The sequence below is a fragment of the Polypterus senegalus genome, chromosome 15, assembly GCF_016835505.1.
Source record: "Polypterus senegalus isolate Bchr_013 chromosome 15, ASM1683550v1, whole genome shotgun sequence".
NCBI lineage: Eukaryota > Metazoa > Chordata > Cladistia > Polypteriformes > Polypteridae > Polypterus > Polypterus senegalus.
The window spans coordinates 47376393-47398700 of record NC_053168.1 but is presented as its reverse complement, the minus strand read 5'-3'; the positions used below and the strand labels follow the sequence as shown (position 1 = coordinate 47398700).

General features: G+C 37.2%; 1 protein-coding gene across 6 annotated transcripts in view; it reads left to right on the top strand.

Moving 5' to 3' along the window:
• The window catches only part of chn2 (chimerin 2), a 517847-nt gene that overhangs the window by 275505 nt on the left and 220034 nt on the right, over positions 1–22308 (top strand). For all 6 annotated transcript variants that reach the window (XM_039736389.1, XM_039736390.1, XM_039736388.1 and 3 more), the window contains one exon: positions 1893–1931. In XM_039736389.1, coding sequence (XP_039592323.1) covers positions 1893–1931 — 39 coding nt within the window. The remainder of the gene's footprint in view (positions 1–1892; positions 1932–22308) is intronic.

Genomic DNA, 22308 nt, shown 5'->3' with positions numbered 1-22308 from the left:
ACCATTCTTGTGAAGCCATCTATTAGTCGTAAACTGGGCTGAAGTAAAGACTTGGAAGCAAAGACAGTCTCGATCAGCAAAGCAGTCTGGCATAAGTGGTCCCTAAGATCATATATGTGGGGTACAGCGTGGAGAGTGAAACAGATAAGAGGTTATAAGTAATTGCCACATACCAGTTTTTGACATTTCTTCCAATCCACATTAAGACAAGTACTTAATAGATTAGTTGGTACCTTTTGTGTTAAGTGCATCTGATAGCACAATACAACAGACCAGACTGCTGAAAGGTGACCCACACCATCCGCATCAAACAATGGGATTGTCAAATCCCAAATGTCTATTGATGATATATGTTGCTGTACGAAGATACAAACACATGCAGCAAAATATATGTATAGGGAAGGTACTGTGATGGGGTAAACATTTAGGTTTGGAGTTTTAACAAATTTTCCATATTTCTGTTTTCTGCAATGGAAAAGACTGGCATCATGCTAAGGGTTGGTCCCAGCTTTACTCCCAGTGCAGGAAATCTTTGGCTCAATTTCTATATTGATTGGGCGGATATTTGATTAATTAAATGTTATACAACTATAAAAATCACAGTATTGGTTAAAGGCATAATAACCTTTTAGCAACACTTACTCATAATCCCAGTGATCACTTTTAGGACAGTTTCTTGCAGTAAAATCTTTTTAGGCAGCATATGCCCTTAACTTGCTTTGGTCTGTTTTTCTACCTTAAACACTCTGTTTTATTCAGACAGCAAAACTAAACTGTGTAAAAAGGAAGACTACAGACCATAAGTGCAATGTACACATGTCACTGGAGCCATTTAGTTCTAGTATTCAGGAGCTTTCATAAAACACATTTTTTATAAAAAATTTTGTATGGATTGAAATAAAAACCCTAACATTTAAGTATCTACATGAATGTTAAAAACTTTTTGAGAGAAATAATGTGATTCTTGGAGCTGCCTTCTAAGCGGAAGCCCAACTTAAGCACTATGCCCTACAGATTTTCTCCATATGTCACATTTAATTAAACAGTCAAACTAAATAGCTTGTGTCGGTAATTCATGTGCCCAGTACGTGCTCAATAATGCCATCCAGAATCATGAACATAATTTCTCATTTGCTTGAGTCACTTTTTTTCAGAGCGTAACACAAAACCTTTATTTAAAACAAGCTGGCACTTTGCCACTTCTATAGGGCATTACAGTACACCTTATCATTGTCTGGAAATTGGTCCCTTTGGGTGAAAATACAATTTAGAAAGTTGTTTCTGAGTAAAAAAAATTTTCATTGCCTGGCTAAGAAAAATGTGTGTTTGCTGCTTTTTAAATAATTTGTAATGTCGTTAAAAACTAATACCAGTATACGGTGACGGGTATAATAAATCTGCTTTGAGAAAGAGATAAATAGCCAGCTGGAAAGATCAATCTGCAGAACCACATAGATGGATACAAATATAAAACCCTGCATACAGCATATAAAGTCCTAGGTCTAGAGAATCACGCTAGTAATTACATTAATGGAGTTAGATGCTGTTAGAAGTAGGTTTAAAAAACATTAAATTCTACCTCTCGGGGTTATCACTATAGCTCAGCACTACTGAGCATTGTAGGCCAGAGGGCACAATCAAAATGAATACATTTAAATTGTTTGTGATTCATAGAGCTCAGTAGAAAATCGGTGAGTTATTGATTATACTACACAATGGAAAATGGTAGTGAAAAATGACACCTATCCTATAGACTGTGTGAATTTATGACCTTTCATTGAATTTGTAAAATCTAATTTTAAGAAATGACATCTACTCTCACTGCACTAAGCAGCTTTTTGACATTGTGCTTAGACCAACTGGTTAAACTTTTTTATGTCTTTATTTTTCAGATGCTGAGGATTATCAGCCACCAATATGGAAATCATACTGTGAGTATTTCAAATTCTGTTTTATTGTATAAGAAAGTATTGTATTTTACAGTATGTGCCCATTACCTATCTCATATAGCAAAAGTGTTTAGCCACCCATTGTCAGAAACTGCCTTATCCATTGCCTCTATGACCCTGAACATGATCAAGCTGGCTTGAGGATGGATTGAGGAATAGATTAAGTTTATCATAGTCACAGAAAATCAGAGCCAACTCTGACTGCGTCAGGTGCAAAGCTAGAACTAAACCAGCATAGGGCACTTGTATATCACAGGGATACTCACACACATACACACACATACAGCAGGCCTGTTTAGAGCTATCAATGAAGCTAAAACACACTCCTTAGGTATGTAGGGGCAGGGTAGACCCTTTAGAAAACCCGCACAGACAGCAGCATATAATAGATGAAGAGAGAACTTCTGCTTTACTCCTGAACACCAGCAGCACTTCAAACATGGGGCACACTCTATTAAAGAATATCAGAGGCGGAATTAATGGGACTCCTCTGACTAGAAGCTTGCTAATGTGATGCTACCATAATTCATTTTGAACAGTTACTTCTCAGATGAGTGTCCTTTAGATTTTAATGTTTAGAATAAATTGGTTTTCATATTAATTTTTCACAAACCTTTATAGCTTTTTAATGGAGGCCACCATTGGGGTCACTAGAAAGTGAAAACTTGGCTACACTTCTAGAAAAATGAGGCATTTATTAAGAGAAAATTAAACTGATCCCAGCATGGCATGAACACTCTTCTCTTAGCATTAATTTTGTTACCGTTCTGTTCAAATCACCATCAGATCTAAAAAGAGCTGTTTAAGCTTCAGGTACAGTGGATGAATCATGGAATGAATTTTATTTGAATTTATGCTTCCATTTATACATTATTGAAATTGTTTGTTTTTAGGTTAACACTATGTATTTGATTAAAAATAGAGAAGATGTAGAAGTTTACCTGTTTCAGTTTATAATTATATACATTTAAATCAGTCCTAGCAGGCTTTTTTTGTCTTCTTCGTAGATCATGCTTTGGAAACCAGTTACCAAGTAGTGAGCCATCGTGATCCTTCACATTTTGGTCCTTTTCTAATTTGAATTTAAAAATGTCAGTCTATGCATAGAAATGTGGTCACATAGTTTGCATGGTTTATGACCAGTCAAAGTAATTTTATAATTAAAAAACATAGATCCAAAAAAAATATCAAAATGAGACAGCCATTCTAACGGGTCTGTCAATAACACTGGACAGCAAATATTTTCATTGGTTTTGCTTCTTGAAAGATTTTGAGTATGATTGACAGCTTCAAGCTGAACACAAATATGATTTCATATTGACTATCACATAGAATTGGGAGAAGTATGAAATTAAGTTTTATCAAATTTAGGATATTTAATCACAGATACTGATGCAGTCACATTGCATTACTTCAGGTGAGCTAGAAAAAAGTTTGCTGCTAGCTTTCGTTTGTACGCATCTGATGTTTCCACTTGCCCTCATATTGCTTTTCCAATGTTGCAGTATCCTGGTGAAACGTTTGTCACTGACTACACCAAGATTAGCAGGGAAGAATTCCAAGTTTGAATGTAGAAAGTGAGTCTTAAGTGACATGTTGCACTTCATGGGTTTGTGGGCTGCAACCATGCAGACAACTGGCTGGATTTAATTTGGTGCTCTGCAGTTGTCAAGAAAATTCTTAATAACATCCTCAAATGCTTTCCATTTGGTTTCCCCAAGCCCCAATAACAGAGCTTTGAACTGGTTGGACTTGGACAGCATACAGGCTTGGGTAGATTTGTGGCAGAAGAAATGTAATGTTGTAAATGTAAAGTATCACATGTAGGAAATAAAAAGATTAGGTCTGAATACAAAATGGCAGGTCTGAAAATCGAGAGTGCATCTTATGAGAAGGATGTAGGAGTCGTAGTGGACCCTTATCAACTTCGCAACAAGTGTTCAGAAGCCATTAAGTAGGAGAATGTAGCAGAATGTTAGGTTATATAGCACGATGTGTGGAGTACAAGTCCAAGGAGGTTTTGCTCAGGCTTTATAATGCACTGGTGAGGCCTCATCTTGAGTACTGTGTGCAGTTTTGGTCTCCAGGCTACAAAAAGGACATAGCAGCACTAGAAAAAGTCCAAAGAACAACAACAACATTTATTTATATAGCATGTTTTTCATACAAATGATGTAGCTCAAAGTGCTTTATAAGATGAAGAAAGGAAAAAGAAAAATATAAAAATAAGATTGCACAATACTAAGTAACAAAGAATAAAGTAATGCCCGATGGCCAGAAGGACAGAAAAAAAAAACTCCAGGGGCTGGAGAAAAAAAAATCTGCCACAAGACCACCCAGCCCCCACTGGGCATTCTACTTAATATACATTTATCTTGGCTAACATAATTTGGATAAAATAATCATTTAGATAACATCAATTTGACTTGGCTGATTCCAGGGCTACAGGGGACAGATTATGAAGAAAGATTAAAAGGGCTGAGCTTTTTCTGTTTAAGCAAAAGGAGATCAGGAGGTGACATAATTGAAGTGTTTAAAATTATTAATTAAATTAATGCAGTGGATCGAGACTGTTATTTTAAAATGAGTTCATCAAGAACACGGGGACACAGTTGGAAGTTTGTTAATTTTGCACAAACATTTGGAAGTTTTTCCTTACATAGAGAATCACAGACCCTTGGAATAAGTAACCAAGTAGTGTGGTAGACAGTAGGACTTTAGAGACTTTCAAATCTAGGCTTGATGTTATTTTAGAAGAATTAAGTGGATAGGACTGGTGAGTTTTGCTGGGCTGAATGGCCACTTCTTTTCTAGATTGTTCTAATGTTCCTGTCATTGAGGTTGTGTCTGATCAGTGAACTAACAAAAATGCCTTCCTTAACCTTAGCATCAGTTATTCGTGGAAACATCTGTCTCAGACATTGAAATCCTTCACCTTTCTTGTTAATCGCTTTCACAAAATATTTAATCAGTCCAAGTTTTATATAAAAAGGAGGAAAAAATATCTTTGTTGGGTTGACACATAGTTTATGTGCCATGCTTTTCTGCCCTGGATCCAAATTCTTATGGAGCAGCCATTTCTTTTTAATGTAATGAGACATTTTGGCTGGCTGTCCCATTCTTAAGTGAAACAACTGCACTTGGTATATCCGAGCTGTGTTCTCAGTAGCAGTGCCACTGCTTTTACATTACCGTCTCACTTATAATATGAGAGGAAATGTAAAAAATATTCAATTGCAGTAAAGTGGTACATGCAGGTCAAAATCTATAAGATACATCCATGAGTTTTCAGGAAGGAAAATGTCTGTTGTTCAGTGTTGTTCAGGAATATCTCATCTCTGGATCTCTGCAGGAATAACTAAGTCAAGGTCAGCACTCCAAACAGCTTCTACTTCTGTAATGAGATGTTGGTGATGATGCATTTAAAAAACACCAGTCAGTTCTTAAAATTGCTGAGAACTGGGAAACATGTTTTTTCTGTTTAAATAAAATTATTCAAAGCTCAAGAAAGTTTCAATTTACTAGAATTTAATATTTTTAATGTTTAATTTTAGAGATTGAATTTTGTTTCCATGATAATTTTTCTTTTAAATTTTAACTGCGTCACATCACCACTTTAAAAGTTGCTAGTGTCTAATATGGTTGCTATGGGATCTTGCCTGGTTCCAAGTGTCCTTATGTGAGCTGCGGTGGCATGAGCTGCTTTTTCCAAGATTCATCCAGTTAGCAAGTGCTCATTGTCTGTATACTGGTATTGGTGCTGGCTATTTCATTGTTGGTCTTCATCGTGATGTTTTGGCTTTGGTTGTTTTGTAGAATTTCAGGGAATGACTCCTTGCAATTCCCACCTGATGACAATTATGGTTAAACCCTGTTGCTTAGAACAACAGATCTTAGAGCTCAGAAAATGTACCTTTTATTTCTGATTTTATTTATATTTTCCAAGAAAAATCTTTTGTTTTATTTCTGAAAGAAATATGAATCTTCTGACTGACTGATTTTAACATCTGAGCAGTGCTTTCCAAGAAAGTGTCAGTAATCAACCCAGGATGGTTGGTTTCTGGGACATTTCGCATTTTGGTTACTGGTATAGTAAAAATATATATGGAGTTAAAGCTGGAAGACCAGTGGCACTATTTATTTAAGCATCCAAAAAGTCAAAATAGCTGTGTAAAAGGTTGTGCTGGAGCCAAGAAAAGAGTTGTGACCCTCTGATTTAGATAGCAGTCTAATGTCAAATGTTTCTTTCATCACCTTGAATATTTCAAAGAACTTGCTATATTGTTCCCCGTGCTTTCCCCTTGTGAATAAGGATGAAAAAAGTGAATACAAGGATATTTATGTTGTTAGATAACATTCAGACATGAGGCTGCTTTCATGTTGCTATTTTGTGGTCTGTAAATCGCCATCAGTACTGACTCAGAAAGCAGTGCACAGTGTATGTGGTTTTAATTAAGGAAGCTCATTTGCTTATCCTTGAAGTCAAATTTAAAATGATCTCATTAAACATGCATATGTGCTACAAATAGATGCAGCACTAAATGCATTCGCTGAATGCAATGGACATCTGTCCTGGGGTCCCTGCAGCTGTCAAGCTGCAGTGCTAAACACTGGACCACCATGCCACCCCCCATTTACTCCACTGTAGTAACAGTTGCAACCCTGTGAGTTTAATTCATATTTCATCTTCTAAAAATGTATTTATTCTGACATGAACATAATCCAGTTCAGGGACAAGTGGTGCCAGTACCTATCCTGTTGCCACTGGACCTAAGACAGAGAACCAGTCTATCACATGGTACACTCAAACACTTGTATGTCTTTGGGGATATGGAAGGAAAACTGGAGTACCTGGGTTAGTACCTTGTAAACTACACATGAACAACATATCCAGGTTCAGGGTTTGAACCCGACACTGAACTCATAAAGAAGCAGTGTTACCTACTACACTACTATGCCATGTAAACTTACATCAGCTTACATAATCATAATGCCATATTTGCTCTTGATTTGTGTTGCTTACACAGAAACAGGATTTTTTGAAATGTTTAGTCACATAATTCATATTGACTGCATCATTATGCCACACGATATATAATTAATTTATTTTCCATACTAGCTATGTGTAATACAGTACAGTGTTTCAGGCAGGAACCCATTAAAAGGCATCGTCAGATATGCACTCCTCTGACTTTATCCATTAATATTTGTACCCTTTTGTGTCCTCCTGGAGGCCACAGTTTATCCTAGCAGCGAAGAGAGAGGGAAAAATATGCAGACTTTTGGATATTATAAACAACTCCATGATACTCATTTTCAAAAGAGGGAAAGGCTCTATTAGTTACAGATGTGGACCTTTGTTTCTTCAAGTTTGATATGGGACTCTGTGATGTTCCCTCCTGTGTTCCTTGTACTTTAGCACTAGAAGGCACAACTAAAGCAAAATACACCTGACAAAAGATATGCATTATGGGATAACTGGGCACACCAAACTCACTCTGCAAAAGAACATGTGGAAGTGTGTGTATTTGTGCTGAGAACGGCCAACTAATAAGTTCAGTGGAATTCAATGGAATTAGGTCAGAAATAAAAAATACATGATTTTTACTTTTTGGAAAAGTAAAAAGGTGTAATGATATGACCCACCAGTCCTCTTAACTTTGATTAAGAGAGTTGAAACACTGGTACTAATACATTTGTATTTATCCTCTGAATGTAATGGACGTGGCTGCAGGTTTCCATCCAGTAATCCAGCCATTTCCTAACTAGCTTATCCAATTCTGGGCTGTGGAGTGTAGATGCTTATCCTGGCTGCACTGAGTGCAAGGCAAACCATCTTGTTTTGTTGTTTACAGTAATGACACCCATTTGCATGGTCAGTGATATCACCACACCACCTTTGTAAAAGATGTTGTCAGGCATTACTCAGAGTTCAAGCATTTGGATATTCATAAAGAGCTTCAAAAATCTTCTTAGGCAATGGTACTAATTATTAGGTATGACTTTTGACCTCTTAGCTGTGTTCTTGACTTTGATTTTCAAATAATAGTTTGGTTTGACTACCTGGCCTTGAGATCTTCTAGCTCTAAACCCTGATAGTTAGAAATCCTGTTCTTTTGGTTTCTCCTGGTCCTGTTGCTTTTGTCCTTTTGGACTAGCCATTAATACCAGTCTTGGATGGAGCACTACATTTACACAAATCCACACTAATATGGTATCATCAGGTAATCTAACCTGCATGATTTTGGAATGTGGGAGGAAAACTGGACATTGACAGTGCCAGTTACATTTGTAGCAACTAAAAACTGAGAAATGTCCATATTAGCCAGACATTCATTTGGCTTGGCTCATAATGCTCAAAAGCAGGAAGTCAAAATCTCAAACAATCCAATATGTAATGTGCAGATCAATAAACACCACATCGGTGTGGTTGATTGGTGTTTGAAGCCAATGGACGGTTAATTAGTATAACAACTAAAATGTTACAGTCTTCCAGAAAGCTCATACTGTATAAAACCTATTTAAATGTTATGGGCACCCTCCAGTTATGAGTAACTACTACAACTTTAAGAAGTTTCTGCAAATTAAAATGTTCTGAGTAATTACTTTTTAACATAGCACTGATATAATAATATTTTAATTTTTATTTTTAGTACTGCCTTACAGTTAGGAGACCCGGGTTCGCTTCCCGGGTCCTCCCTGCCTGGAGTTTGCATGTTCTCTCCGTGTCTGCATGGTTTTCCTCCGGGTACTCCGGTTTCCTGTTAGTTGCATTGGCGATTCTAAATTGTCCCTAGTGTGTGCTTGGTGTGTGGGTGTGTGTGCCCTGCGGTGGGCTGGCGCCCTGCCCGGGGTTTGTTTCCTGCCTTGCGCCCTGTCTTGGCTGGGAATGGCTCCAGCAGACCCCCGCGACCCTGTAGTTAGGATATAGTGGGTTGGATAATGGATGGATTGATTTTTAGTACTGATTTTAGGTAGTATTTATGTTTCAGTTACTGGGAAGAAAAATGTCAGTAAATAAGTTCAATACATGCACTTGGTAATATACATCAGGTAGTTTATGATTATATCAAGCAGTGCCTCTAAAAAGTATTCACTCCATTTTATTGTTAAATAAAACTGAATCACATTGGATTCAATTTAGCTTTCTTGACATTGTTCATCAGAAAAAGATTATTTAATGACAAGTGAAAAGAAATATCTGCAAAGTGGTCTAAATTACAAATTTAAAAAATAAAATACTTTATTGCACAAGTATTCACCCCTTTAATATGATAACACCTAAATCATCACTAAAATAGCCAACTGATTTTAGAAGTTCCATAATTAGGTAAATGAGGATGACCTGTCTGCTGTTTCAGTTGGTTGTAGTATTAATGGTCCTGTATGTAGAAGGTTCATCTTGGGCTGAGTCATTATGGTGGCCTAACCTGCACAAATGGAGGCAAAAGGACACTGCAAGCAACTTTGTGAAAAAGTGATTGAAAAGCACAAGTCAGGTAATGGAGACAAGAAAATAGCCAAATCACTGAATATCCCTTAGAGTCCATTTAAATGAATTATTAAGAAACTGAAAGAGTATTATGGCACAGTTGTTAATCTGCCTGGAGTAGGCCATCCACAAAAACTGAGTAATTGCCCAAGATGACCACTAATGAGGAAAAGCCATAAAGAGACCTATGAGAATTTACAAGCTACACCAGCTGAGATTGGTGAGACTGTTGCCCCGTTGCTTCACAAGTCGCAGCTTTATATGAAAGTTTAAAAGAGAAAAAAACACACATGCCATCTTGGCTGGTGTTTACCAGAAGGCACACGGGGGACTGAAAGCCTGCTGGAATGTGGTCTGTGGTATGATGAGACCAAGTTAAGCTTTTTCCTCATTAGACTAAATGGCATATTTGGCGTAAGCCAACTCTGCACATTGTTAAAATCACATCATCCCCATTGTGAAGCATGGCTTGTGAGTGTCAACGGTAAAATACTGGCAGAAAAATACAGTGATACCCTGGTAGAAAACTTGATGTAGTGTGCAAAGAAACCTGTGCCTTGGAAGGTTTGTTTTACAGTGAGACAAAAATCTCAAGTATAAAGCTAAAGCTACGCAGTAATAACTTCAAAACAACAATGTTAATGCCCTGGAGTGGCAGAGTCAGAGTCCTGATCTCAATCCAAGTGAGAATTTGTGGCTGGACTTGGAAAAGCCTGTTCACTCATAATCACCATGAAACCTGACAGATCCTGAGCTGTTTGAATAAGAAGAAAGGGCAAGAATCACAGTGTACAGATATGCAAAGTTGATAGAGACCTATGCACATAAGAACCAAGGCTGTCAAAAAAGTGCATCTACTAAATACTAACTTAAAGGGGATGAATGCCCAATTATTTTTTGCTTTACACTGGTAATTCATTAGATCATTTGCAGAGATCTGTTTTCACTTTGAGTCTTAAAGAGTCTTTTTCTGTTGATTAGTGTCAACTGAGCCAAAACCATAACAATAAAATGTGAAAACTTCCAAGGGGGTCAATTCTTTTTATTCTTTCTTAAGTGCTATGCTGAAATCCTCCATTTGTCATTACATTGGAGGGGAACCACTCACCCCAGTCACAAAATGAAATCCTTTGATCATTGAGCTTCCATTGCTGCTTAATTGCATGTTTTTGGAGTCTTAGAAACACAAGCAAAACATAAAATTTGACTCAAACTTTACTTTCTGGTTATTCTACACAAGGTATAATATGAGGATAGCATGATATTTAAAAACACAGTAATCACTGGGAAAAATGAAAATAGCAAAGGTAAGATAACAAGCGACACCTACTTAATGAAAAAAATAATAACAAACAGCAGCAGACCGTGAATGGATCCAGCATCATGGGCTCCACAACTATTGCTGGTCGTTGTTTATGTGGCATCTGCAAGTCGTTGTCAAGTCTGTGTGGGGTTTGTGTCTGGTATTTAGTCCTCCTCTCACATTCCTCAAGATGTGCACGTTGGGTTAACTGGCAATTCTCAACTGTTGCAGCGGGCGGCCGAAACGATGGACTACTACCCCATTCAGGGCTGGTTGATGCCTTGTGTGTGATGCTGCCTAGATTACACACTGCAACCCTGAAAGAATGTTATATTGTGTAAGAAAAAATATAATTTTAGACCCAAAACCTATAGTTAATAAAGAAATAATAAGCAATTGAAAGCTTGTGGCAACATTTATATATGTCACAAACACTAATTAAAATGAAAGTCTTACATATTCAGTTTTCTTGTTTTTCTTCAATTTTACTGTTAGAGAATTGCAGTAATACATTTGAATAAATCATTTCCAGCATTTGAAATAAAAACCTAATTGCTCCGTATTGCATTTTACAAAGAGTTATAACAGCATGAATTCCATTGGCAAGCTTCTCCATGTCATACTGTAGTGTCTTTATTTGTAGATCTTGTCTGTTTCAAGTGTTCACATGTAATGAGACTTGCAGGCTTTAATCATCGCTGCTGGTGCACAAAGGGTTTCATACCTTTAAACTGGAGAAGCTACCAAACAGCACATTTTTATAGTTTTTATTCATCTCTCTTTTACTTGTTTCAAGGATGTCTGGCAGTCAACCAAGTCATGCTGAGTTGCACTCGCCACAATGACACGAGTTCAGATTTGTTGTCAGAATGGCTTTTGCTCTCATTCAGTAAGCCTGATGGTGGCACTTACAGTATAGTGATGCCATGCTTATCTATATTCTTGTTCTTGTTAGGAACATATGACTCACTTTTCCCTTTTCCCTTTTTCAGCATTGTGTTTACAAGTAGTTAGAGGGTCTGTAATTATATGCTGAGTTATAAGAATGTTCTAATATTTACTAAGCACTGGCAGAAGCTCTTTTCTTGTCATTTGTCCATATGAGCCTGAAAAGAATTAGCAAAGTAATAGGAAGTTGTCAATCTATAAGCATCATTTATTTAAGTTTTGGTTTTGTCAAAACAACTGCATTAAGTACACTGCTTGACAGAAAGGCTAACAATTCTCTAGTCATTTGGTTTTCTTCTGCTCAGTTCCTTTTAATAAACTGCAAAATGGTGAAAGCTTTTAAACTAACTATTACAACAAAAACATATATTTAGCCAAGCTTTTTCACTTAAGAAATGTAGCAGACAATGAAAGACCATTCAATTCCTCCCACTCTGTACATTAGCTAATAGCTTACTTGTCCCAGAGCCTCACTGAGTTCATTTAAAAGAGATGGTGAGGGATCTGCTTCAGTAATCTTGCTGGTTTGTTCCTACTTTCCATTGCCCTCTGCAAAATTAAGCAAGCGCTTGCAGTTTCTTTCTTTTCTAAAGATGTCATTTAATGTTTTTCTTCTGGATCCATCCTGTATTTTGAGTTTTTCCTTTACAATGAGATGAACTGAATAGTTACTTACATTTTGAAATGTCTAAATTATTATTATTACTACTGTTGATAATATTGTATTTAGCCAAAAATTGAATATCCTCTTCTTCTCTTTAAGTTCAAAATAAAGACTGTGTAACATAAAAAAAACAAACAAAGGGTCAGGCACCCAGATGCAAAAAAAAATGTGTTTAGTGGCAGGCAGGCTGAAGGAATGGGAGAATCCAGCGTCAGGTACAGCCTTCAGCATTCCGTTCTTGATCTGACATGTTCATGTCATCTTCAGATGACAGAATGAGTGTCTTTGGCTTTTTATATACCCTGGTGGCCGGAAGAGGCAGGCAAAAAGGGCAGAGGTTTGAGGGGCCACAGGTCTCTTTTCCATTTGGCTGCTTCCTGTCTGTTGAAGGGAAGCAGACTTGTGATTCCCAGTGCAACCAAAAAAATTCCTCCATTATGTCCCTTTTAAATCAGTCACTTAAATGACAATACAGTAGAATAATCACATATGGGACATGCGTCGGACTTCTCCAACTTTCTTTTAAAGAGTCGTAAAACTGAATTGATTGATAGTTAAAAACAAATAGAATTAATACCAGAATCCAACACTGTTCCCCAGCAAAATTTACTGAAGAAGTATTAAAGTAAGTAAATGAAGCCTCAACAGAGCATTAAATTCATTTTCCATTTCTCTAATCAGTTTGAGTTAGGAGGTTTGGTAAAATTAATTGTCTTTACTTTATATTTTGTTGTTTTCTCTCTTTAACCTCAAACAACAGTGACAAGAAATGAAATCTTGCAGAATACCTCTATAAGCGTAATTTATTACAATGTCCTGAGGTCCATCACTTCACAGGCATAACATAGTGCCATACAAGAAATCCCCATCAAGCAATGCTAATATACACCAAAAGGTGTGACAGGTAGAGAAACAGCATTTAGACGGACTGTTTCTGTAATATAAAAATAATTGAAAATATTAAGGTGAGATAAGTGTTGCTGAGTTTAATAAAATGTATTAGCTAAAAATAAAAGGTACTATCATATGATACCTCTGTAAATTAATACATATAAAAAATAAGTTAATGTCAGTAAATGAATAGCAGTTACTGAAGAATTTTTTCTTACCTTAAGAAGTCACAGATGGTGGCATTTTCTGGACTGCATGAGCAGAACTATTGGGATTTTCATCATCTTCTCCTAAAGAAACTCCAAACGTTCACTTTGTTATCGTCCAGTACCTTGCAATCCCATTTACTTGTTTCCTTTTTATCATCAAAGTCCCAGCCTCACATTCATTATAGATGTTGTAAAAAATTATTATATTTACAAAAAAAGTGTTCTGTGGTGAGATGTCTGTTATTTTTTTGGAAATAGCTATGAATTTCCAGGGCAATAAAAGAGGTCAGTGAGACATTTGTGCAAATAATGAGTGTCATCTATACTGTATGAAACTGTTTATTGAGTGACCTCTGATAATGGAAACCTTTGCATATTGCAAAAGGGAACACAAACACTCTAGTAGGGAGGGATGAGAGAGAAGTAGAAAATGGATTTGTATAAAATCCTCCACAGACAAGGAAACTCCATCTTGTGCCATCACTTCTTTTTCTGCATTTGCTCTTACACCATATGCTACACTATTCAGTTGTGCTATTACAAATACTGACAAAGAATTTAGTATCTACATCTAAGTGTAGTTAGCCAAAAATTTCAATCGATCTTCCTTTACATCAGAAAATGAAATGCAACCAAGACTCCAGGCAGAAATAACCCAATGACAGTAGGGAGAAAACAGGAGACACCTGGGATTTGTGTGAAGGCATACAGAGAAAAGTTAGTACATGGGTAAGTAACTCACCACATAAATGACTAAATGGCTAATGGAAGCAACATAAAGAACAAGTAATAGCAAAAAAACTATGTGACATTAAGACTGGGGGCAGTCTTTAAAACATACATTAGGGGGCAACCTGCTTGTGTCTGGTAACAAAAGTTTTTTGTTTGTTTTGTGTACTTTACCATTAAAGATTCTGCCTTTTTTAATTTGTAAAGCCAAAGAAAATATTTGTTTTGATAGTATTTTTTTCAAATGTATGTGTGCACCGTGTTTCTAAAGATTGGGCTATCATTCTTTTTAGTTTTTATTTCAGTTGTCTTGTTTCAGTTTGGTTAAACTTACCACATTTTTTGGCCTTGGGCATTATTTAATAAATGTCTTCTCATTCATGTCACTGGTTTCATACAGCACTGCTCACTAGGGGTCAGTGACAATGCCATCTGCCCTCACTTTTCCCAACTCTGCGTACAGATCCAAGCCAGGATCCTCATTTTCATTCCAAAAATATCACTGCTCTTGTGTATCACAAAACACAGACATTGTTGTCAGTTTCATCAATTTTAAGACATCCTTGAAAATCCCACAGCCAATCAATAAAATAAAATCATAAAATAATAAAAGAGCTATAAAAGGAGCAAGACAATATCACTCTATGTGCCAAACTGCTGTTTACGCCATTAAGCATCTGATAGGGTGTGAAGATTCACTCTAGTTAAATAGCACAGTAAAAATAAAGTGGCATTGAAGCCCCACTTATCAGCTAATTGTTTTTCTTCTGTTATTGTAGACTTTGGCACGAGTATAGAAAATGTATATTGTGCATTTAAACTTGGAGCTGTCAGGCTTCTGCTGATTGTTCAGAGAGACCCTTCCACATCGGTCCCCACAGCTTGGCAAATGGTACCAAAAGTGGTGTTGGTATTGTACTGGAGAATGTACAGGAGCCATGACAAAGCCATGTCAAATAAACTAAACATATTTTCATGTATACCCACAAAATATAATAGTAATTAACAAAAAAATGCACTTGGAGTAAATACTGTATAAAACAGGCAGAATATAAACAGAGGTATCCAAAACACTGAATAAAGACAAAATCTAAAAGAGGATTCAAAAGCACTAGATTCTGCAACAAGAAGAATAACACCATTTGCTTCTATAGCACATATTCATACAGAGGATGTCGCTCAAAGTGCTTTAGAGGATGTCAAAGAAAAAGTTATGTGCAAAGAATAAACAAATACTGTATATAATGAATAAATAGTATACACAAATAAATAATGTACACTTACATAGGATATATATAAGCTGAAACTCTGACGCTAGTCAGCTCTCCATTTTTAACTTCCTCATCCCCTCTCATTATGTGACAGCTGGAGGATTAGCATTGGCAGACAAGCTTGGAAGGACGTGGCAAGTAGCTAACAGCACATGGAAGAAAGGACTAAAGGGTGAGTCTAGGCCCCCCTGACACAAACAGACTACAACATTATAATAGTGAGAAGCAATGAATAGGTAGTTTACAGCATGCGTCAATTCAGGCAATAATAATAACAACATGTCACTCATGCGAGTCTGTGGACCATCTTATCGGCTCAGATCAAGTATCTGATACCAATCCAGAATGAGAGGGGGCACTGTCACTAGCAGTCTTGACTCTTACCCCTGCAGCTTTGAGTAGCCACCCCTTGAGGGCAAATGACTCCTGTTGAGATGCCCTGCCACATTAGCCCAAACTACAGTATATAAAGGCAGCCATTTCTGGAATGTGGAGTTTCAGTCTTGAACCAAACCTGCTGGAGGATGGAGCTCCATAGATAGACCCTTAGCAAAGAGCCATTAGTGGCTTCGACTTGTGTGTTTATTTTGTGCTTGTGCTGCCAAGTGCCAGTTTATTTTGCTGCCAATTTATTATTAAATGGGATGGTGGCATCCCAACTTTTCTTTGGACTTTGACTCTCGTACCATGACAAATAATATCAGCAAACATTTTTTTTTTTTTTAACTGCAAAATTGAATTTGTTGGATTCTGTGTTTAACAGTAACTACAGTTTTTAGGATGCTGATTCTTTTATGACGTACAGTGCAAAAGGTCGCAAAAGTCATATTCTCAATTGTAGAATTTTGATCCAACTACTGAGAAGACACAATATGTTTTTATGTTACTTTACAATCAAAACAACATTGCTTATATTAAAATTACTATTCACCTTTATTCTATAAATAATGGAGATGCTGGATATTTATTTTAGTAAAAAATACTTGATTTAATTTTAATCAGCTTTGGTGTTCTAATTGTTAGATTACATACTATGTAGTGCTAATGCCAAGGTGAATTTAATGTTAAAAGAGGAAAGAAGTCACACAAATCACAAAGTAAGCATTTGTTTTTTATGATATTGACACTACCAATTTCCTTATAAATTTAACAGTGTATTTAAAACACAAACTGGCATTGTAATGTTATGCCAACTGTTTAGCACTGGAATGCTGAGCTCCACTTGCCCATTCATTCACTCATCCATTTTATCACTGCTAACCCCATTTAGCCTGGCAGGAAACTGGTGCCGTTCCTGGCAGTACTGGACGCAAGCTGGAAATCATTTTGTACCCGGTGCCATATTTACACAAGCATTGAGCCATTTTTGAATTACTAGATAACTAACCTGCTCATTGTTTGTCACTGATTAATTCCAAAGCGTGTCCCCTTTGGTGATATTTATTTGTTCCTGCACCTAAACTGTATTATCAAACTGAGAGAGCAGACCAAATTAATCAGGCACAGTCTTAAATATACTACATATTGCAGAGAGGTGGCAATGCAAGCGTGTGAGTGTGCTACAGCAAGTTACTTCTTTTACAAATCAGGTTGACTTTCATAAATACATATAAACTGATAGTAAAATGGAGAAAAAGCTAGGGTCATAAAGTAGAAATTTTCATAACACTAACCGAAATCAAAATAGTGTGATCAGCACTTCTTTCAAGCTCATAACAAGAGGAAAACTTTATAATAAATAGAACAAAGAACAATTACAGTAATTGCTGCAAAACAATTAGAAAGACAAAGCTGTGTAGAACGTATTCCTTTCAAAACAGAGAAAGGCAGAAAATTGAAACATGCTGATTAGGGCAGTAAATTCCCTTTATGCTATTGAATAGTCATTTATCTTTCTTTGTTTCATATAATTATAACAGTAGTCTGTTGTATTAAAAAATAGACTGTAATGGACAAAGCATTTATTTATACTTGTAATTAGTGAGCAAAATACAAATAAAAAATAGTAAAAACCTGCACAGCTTTAAACTGGTGAAATAAATAATTAATGAAGAAATCAACCAGCCCACCCATCCTTCCATTTTTAAATCTGCTTCGTATAGTTCAGTGATGAGGGGTGCCCAAGAGTATCTGAGTAGCACTAAATGATCCTGAATGAGGTGCCACCTAAGGAAAATGGGGGGGTTACACCTTAGCACCCCACTAGTTTGAATGGACTGGAGCAGCATGAGGTGTTTTTACAGTGACTGGAGTGCCAATCCTGCCACCTACCCCTAAGTTCTCCCTGCAAATTGGAGGACCTCCTTGCAGGGCTGGATGCAGTAATAAAGTGTTTACATAATTGCATTTATATTAGTGTAAAGTGAACTATACATATTTACATTTTAAAAAACTAATTTTGTGTGCAGGTGCATTTGTAAATTAAAATATAATATCAGTTTGTGCAGCTTATTGACACCTTAAGAAACAAGTAAAATAATCATTCAGTACAACGAAAGCAGATAGCAGGAGGAGAGCTCTTCAAATTTTCACTTTTTGGCGGCCTGTGTCTTGGTTAATGCATAACTAATTTGAAGTAAATAAAATATTCATGTTTTCAACTAAGGCAAAGGATGTTTTCCATAATGTTCATTTTGAGAAATTCTGTTTGGCTGTTCCATTTCTTTCATTTTTCTCTTTTTTTTTTCATTCTTTGACAGGATTTACAAGTAACCCTGATTAGTAGAAAGACCTCCCTAATAGGTTAGGGCACGTAGACTTGATTATTCCAGAGGAAAATTTGTTTGCAGCAGGAAAATACAAAACATAAGACATTGTTATACAGTGTTGCAGGTGTCTGGGGGAGCAACCCAGCCAAGACGCCTTGGGGGACCGGAAGAGGGCTTACGCCTCCCCCTGAGCACAAGCACTGAAGCTCAACCCTGTAGGGGCCCGTGGTCACCGCCAGGGGGCACCCAGATGCCTGAGGAGCCCTGGACCTCAGCACTTCCACCATACCTGGAAGTGCTGGGGGAAAAAGGAGCAGGGACACCCGGAGTGCTTTTGGGGATGCAGCCGGCACCTCCAACACACTGGGGTGTGTCAGTGGAAGTTTGCCGGGACACACCTGGAGCACATCCGGGTGATTATAAAAGGGGCCGCCTCCCTCCATTCGATGGCTAGAGTCAGGTGGAAGTGGACAGATCTTGGGCCTCATGTATAAACGGTGCGTACGCACAGAAATGTTGCGTAAGAACTTTTCCACGTTCAAATCGCGATGTATAAAACCTACACTTGGCGTAAAGCCACGCACTTTTCCACGGTACCTCATGCCTTGTCGTACGCAAGTTCTCCGCTCGGTTTTGCAAACTGGCGGCACCCAGCGTCAAAGCAGTGCTACTGTTCTTGTGTGATTACTCATTATTTTCATGACGCGGCTTTATAAATACACAGAAACTAACCGCATATTGTTTATTAGTGTAATGCATCTGATTGTAATTAACTAGTAAAAATATAATGGTCCAGGTAACAGCCATAGTATTCCAAATACCATAACTGCTTTAGCGTTGTTACTCTCACTTCTCCTTCTTCTTCTTCTTCTTCTTCTTCTTCTTCTTTCAGCTCCTCGCGTTAGGAGTTGCCACAGCGGATCATCTTTTCCATATTACTCTCACTGCACGACTCGGAGTATTTATATCACTGTATCTGAGTGTGAATCACAGCAGCAGCTGATCGGAAAGAGAATTATTGGTATACAGCTTTAAGGACACGCTGTGTCAGCCACTGCAAAACGTTTTAAAGCCTTTCCTGTACAGACCTCGCGGTTCAGAAACAGTTTAATCCCAAGAACTTTAAATGCACTCAATCAATTGCTCCTTGTAGAACGGTTTGTACTTATAAGTACAATCACCCCACTGTAAACTTGCACTACAGTTATAATATCTCACAACCTGGGCCATTTTATAAAGCGCGTATTTACATATGATGACGATATCATTTTTAAGGTGAAATGCAGCAAAATATGTTTGTTAAATTATACACATAAAACTTTAACTTCATTTAAATAATCTATATTCTTCACTGGGAGTGTCGTGAAGGATAGAATAATTAAACATGTACTACGAAGATATTTCAATGTTCTTTAAACGTTTTGAAGAATCGGCGCTAAGCTTACAGATGGCTTAACGTCTATTACAGAGCTGATTGTATGGCGATCGGTTACTTGGGGAAAGAAAAGCAAGGACTCTTGGGGTGGCCACGCCAATATATATTGAATATAAAACAGAAAGAGAAAATAACAACACAGCTAAAAACGCAGCAACAAATTTCGACAAAAGATAAATGCTTATCATGAGCACGAGGCTGCTGTGCAGTGTCCGCAACGGACGTGGCCATCCACCGTGATAAGCTACCTTACTGACATTGGCTGACGAAGGAGCCACCGATTCTTCCTCTGCCCAGTGCCACCACAAGCCTAGAGCGCCCGAGTACTGCTGCAATAAATTATTTCATCGAAGTGAAACACATGTTTAATAACGTGCTTTAACTCCTATCATCATGAAAATGATATCACGTATACGTCTCAGTATTTTAGTTATTCAGAGAGCTGTAATATCACGAATGTAATGGACTCTGTGTCCAGTTGGAGGAAGAGAGCCAGTTTAAGAAGCAAGTAGTGATTCACACACATAGAGCACATACGAGTAGAAGATCAAATACAAAACAAAGCATTTAACGTGCTACTTTAATTACGATGTGATTTGAGAAACTGGTTAATTAAACGATTTTAAGATGAAGTTTATAATGTTCTACTAAATGACAAAATAAACTACGTGATTAAAGTGGAAATGTCGAGATTGAAGTTGACATTTCGTGCTTTTTCCCCACCGTGTGCCTTTTTTCTCTGTACCCTAATAAACTTTCATATGACACTCAGACAGTGGGCTTACAACTCTTCTTTTCACGGCAACTTTGATATGTGACTTCTTTTTATTTCCGGCACTGTGCGATTTTGTGAATGTGAGCTTTCAAGTTTCTCCAACACGCTATGTCACTCGATCAACTTCATTTTGTTGATTATACCACGGTTTATTTGAACAAATAGTATGTTTTTCCTTTGCCTCCACTTGGTATTCGCTGAAATTCTTATATTTTCCCCGTGCTTTTCCCATTGTCTTTTCACAGAAGGCTGCGCTTAAGGGCGATTTATATTGATTTGCATATTCAAATAGGCGTAATTCTGGGAGGATTACGTGGAAAAGTTCTTACGCAACGTTTCTGTGCGTACGCACCGTTTATACATGAGGCCCCTGGACTTTTGGGGCGATTGGTGCTGAGGCACTGGGTTGTGCACCTATTATTGTAAATATTGTAAATAAACGTGTATTGGGTGACTTTAAATGGTGTTTGTCTATCTGTGCCTGGGCCAGGTTCTACAACAGATACAAGAAAATAAGCAAAGACCCCACAACTGACACTCTTGTGTTATCATAAGTAGATATGTTCAAGATGTGACATGCTTGCAGACTGAATTAAAAATGCTTATAGCTGTAGGAATAAGAGTTCTTAAATATGTTGCCCTTTACTCTCAGAAACTTAAATCTGCACTCTGATGGCAGCAATGGAAATTTTGGAAACAGATGATGACAGAACTGAGTAGACTTTCTTTCTAACCTGTTTATGATACAGCTCAGTGACAGAGATCTGCAGCAAACCAAGAACTGGACTAATGGTATTTACAGTGTTGTTAAGAGAGTTTATATTCTTAATGCTGAGGTTGCCAAACCAACACATAAGAACAAGTGCAACCAAGTATTCATTTAAAGACTTCGTATTCTGTGTTAAGATCAAAGTTTTACCTGTCAGATATTGGTAGTGCTGTACCATCTCCACTGCCTTCCCTTGAATTAGAGTTGAGACAGCAGAATTATGGGAGTACTTGAGATCTACAATCATATCCTTGGTCTTAGAGATATTTAGATGAAAAAAGGAACAATCACACCATTGAACAAACTCATCAACTACAGGTCCATGGATATTTTGTAAAAAACCCAAAATTATGAAGTTCCCTGCAAATGTCAGAATATGTCTGCCCTTGTGAGAACTCCTGCAGTCATTTGAATATAAGATAACCCTAAGTGGAGACAGACTGCAGTCTTGAGATGATCTAGTGGATGAGTGAAGTAGGCCTGGGTTTTGTTGAGTAGTTGCCTCTTAATTAACAGGTATGTTCTTCGTATTACACGAGTGTCCTTCTCAAGCAGTGTAGTACATTTCTGTCAGAATAGGACAAACGTTTTGTTTTTCCATGAGAAAGTTTTAATAATAAGAAGTAGCAGGGAATGATTAAGGTCTTTCTTTATTGGTTCCTGGAGGAATAAACAAGGGTATTTTCTAAGATTGATTTATTAGTCCTGAGATCATGAACACAACTTCAAAAAGCAAAATCAAAGCCAAATTTGAAAGAAAACCAGAATCTAATATTAAATTCGATATTTGCTTAAGCAGAAGTTTTTACCAAAGTTTTTTCTTTTACTGAATTACAGTTTGCATGCCATGAAATGTGCTCTGCCATGATTTGATGTCACGGCCACCATTATGTCTTGGGGTTCATATGCCAAGTGCATCAAGTGCCCAGCAACATCACACCATAACAATGACAAAAATCTCTAAAATGGCAGTTGTCATAGAAACAAATAAACAAAAATGGCTTTGCCTGTAAAGTGCCCAAAATGGTGACGAGGAGATGTTGCCATTATAACATTAAAATTAAAAATAATGAAAAATAAAAAATTCATAATTAAGTAAATTACACCATAGCCAGATCTAAATATACCTGTTCTGAGTTGCTTGCATTTACCAGGTGGCCTGTTG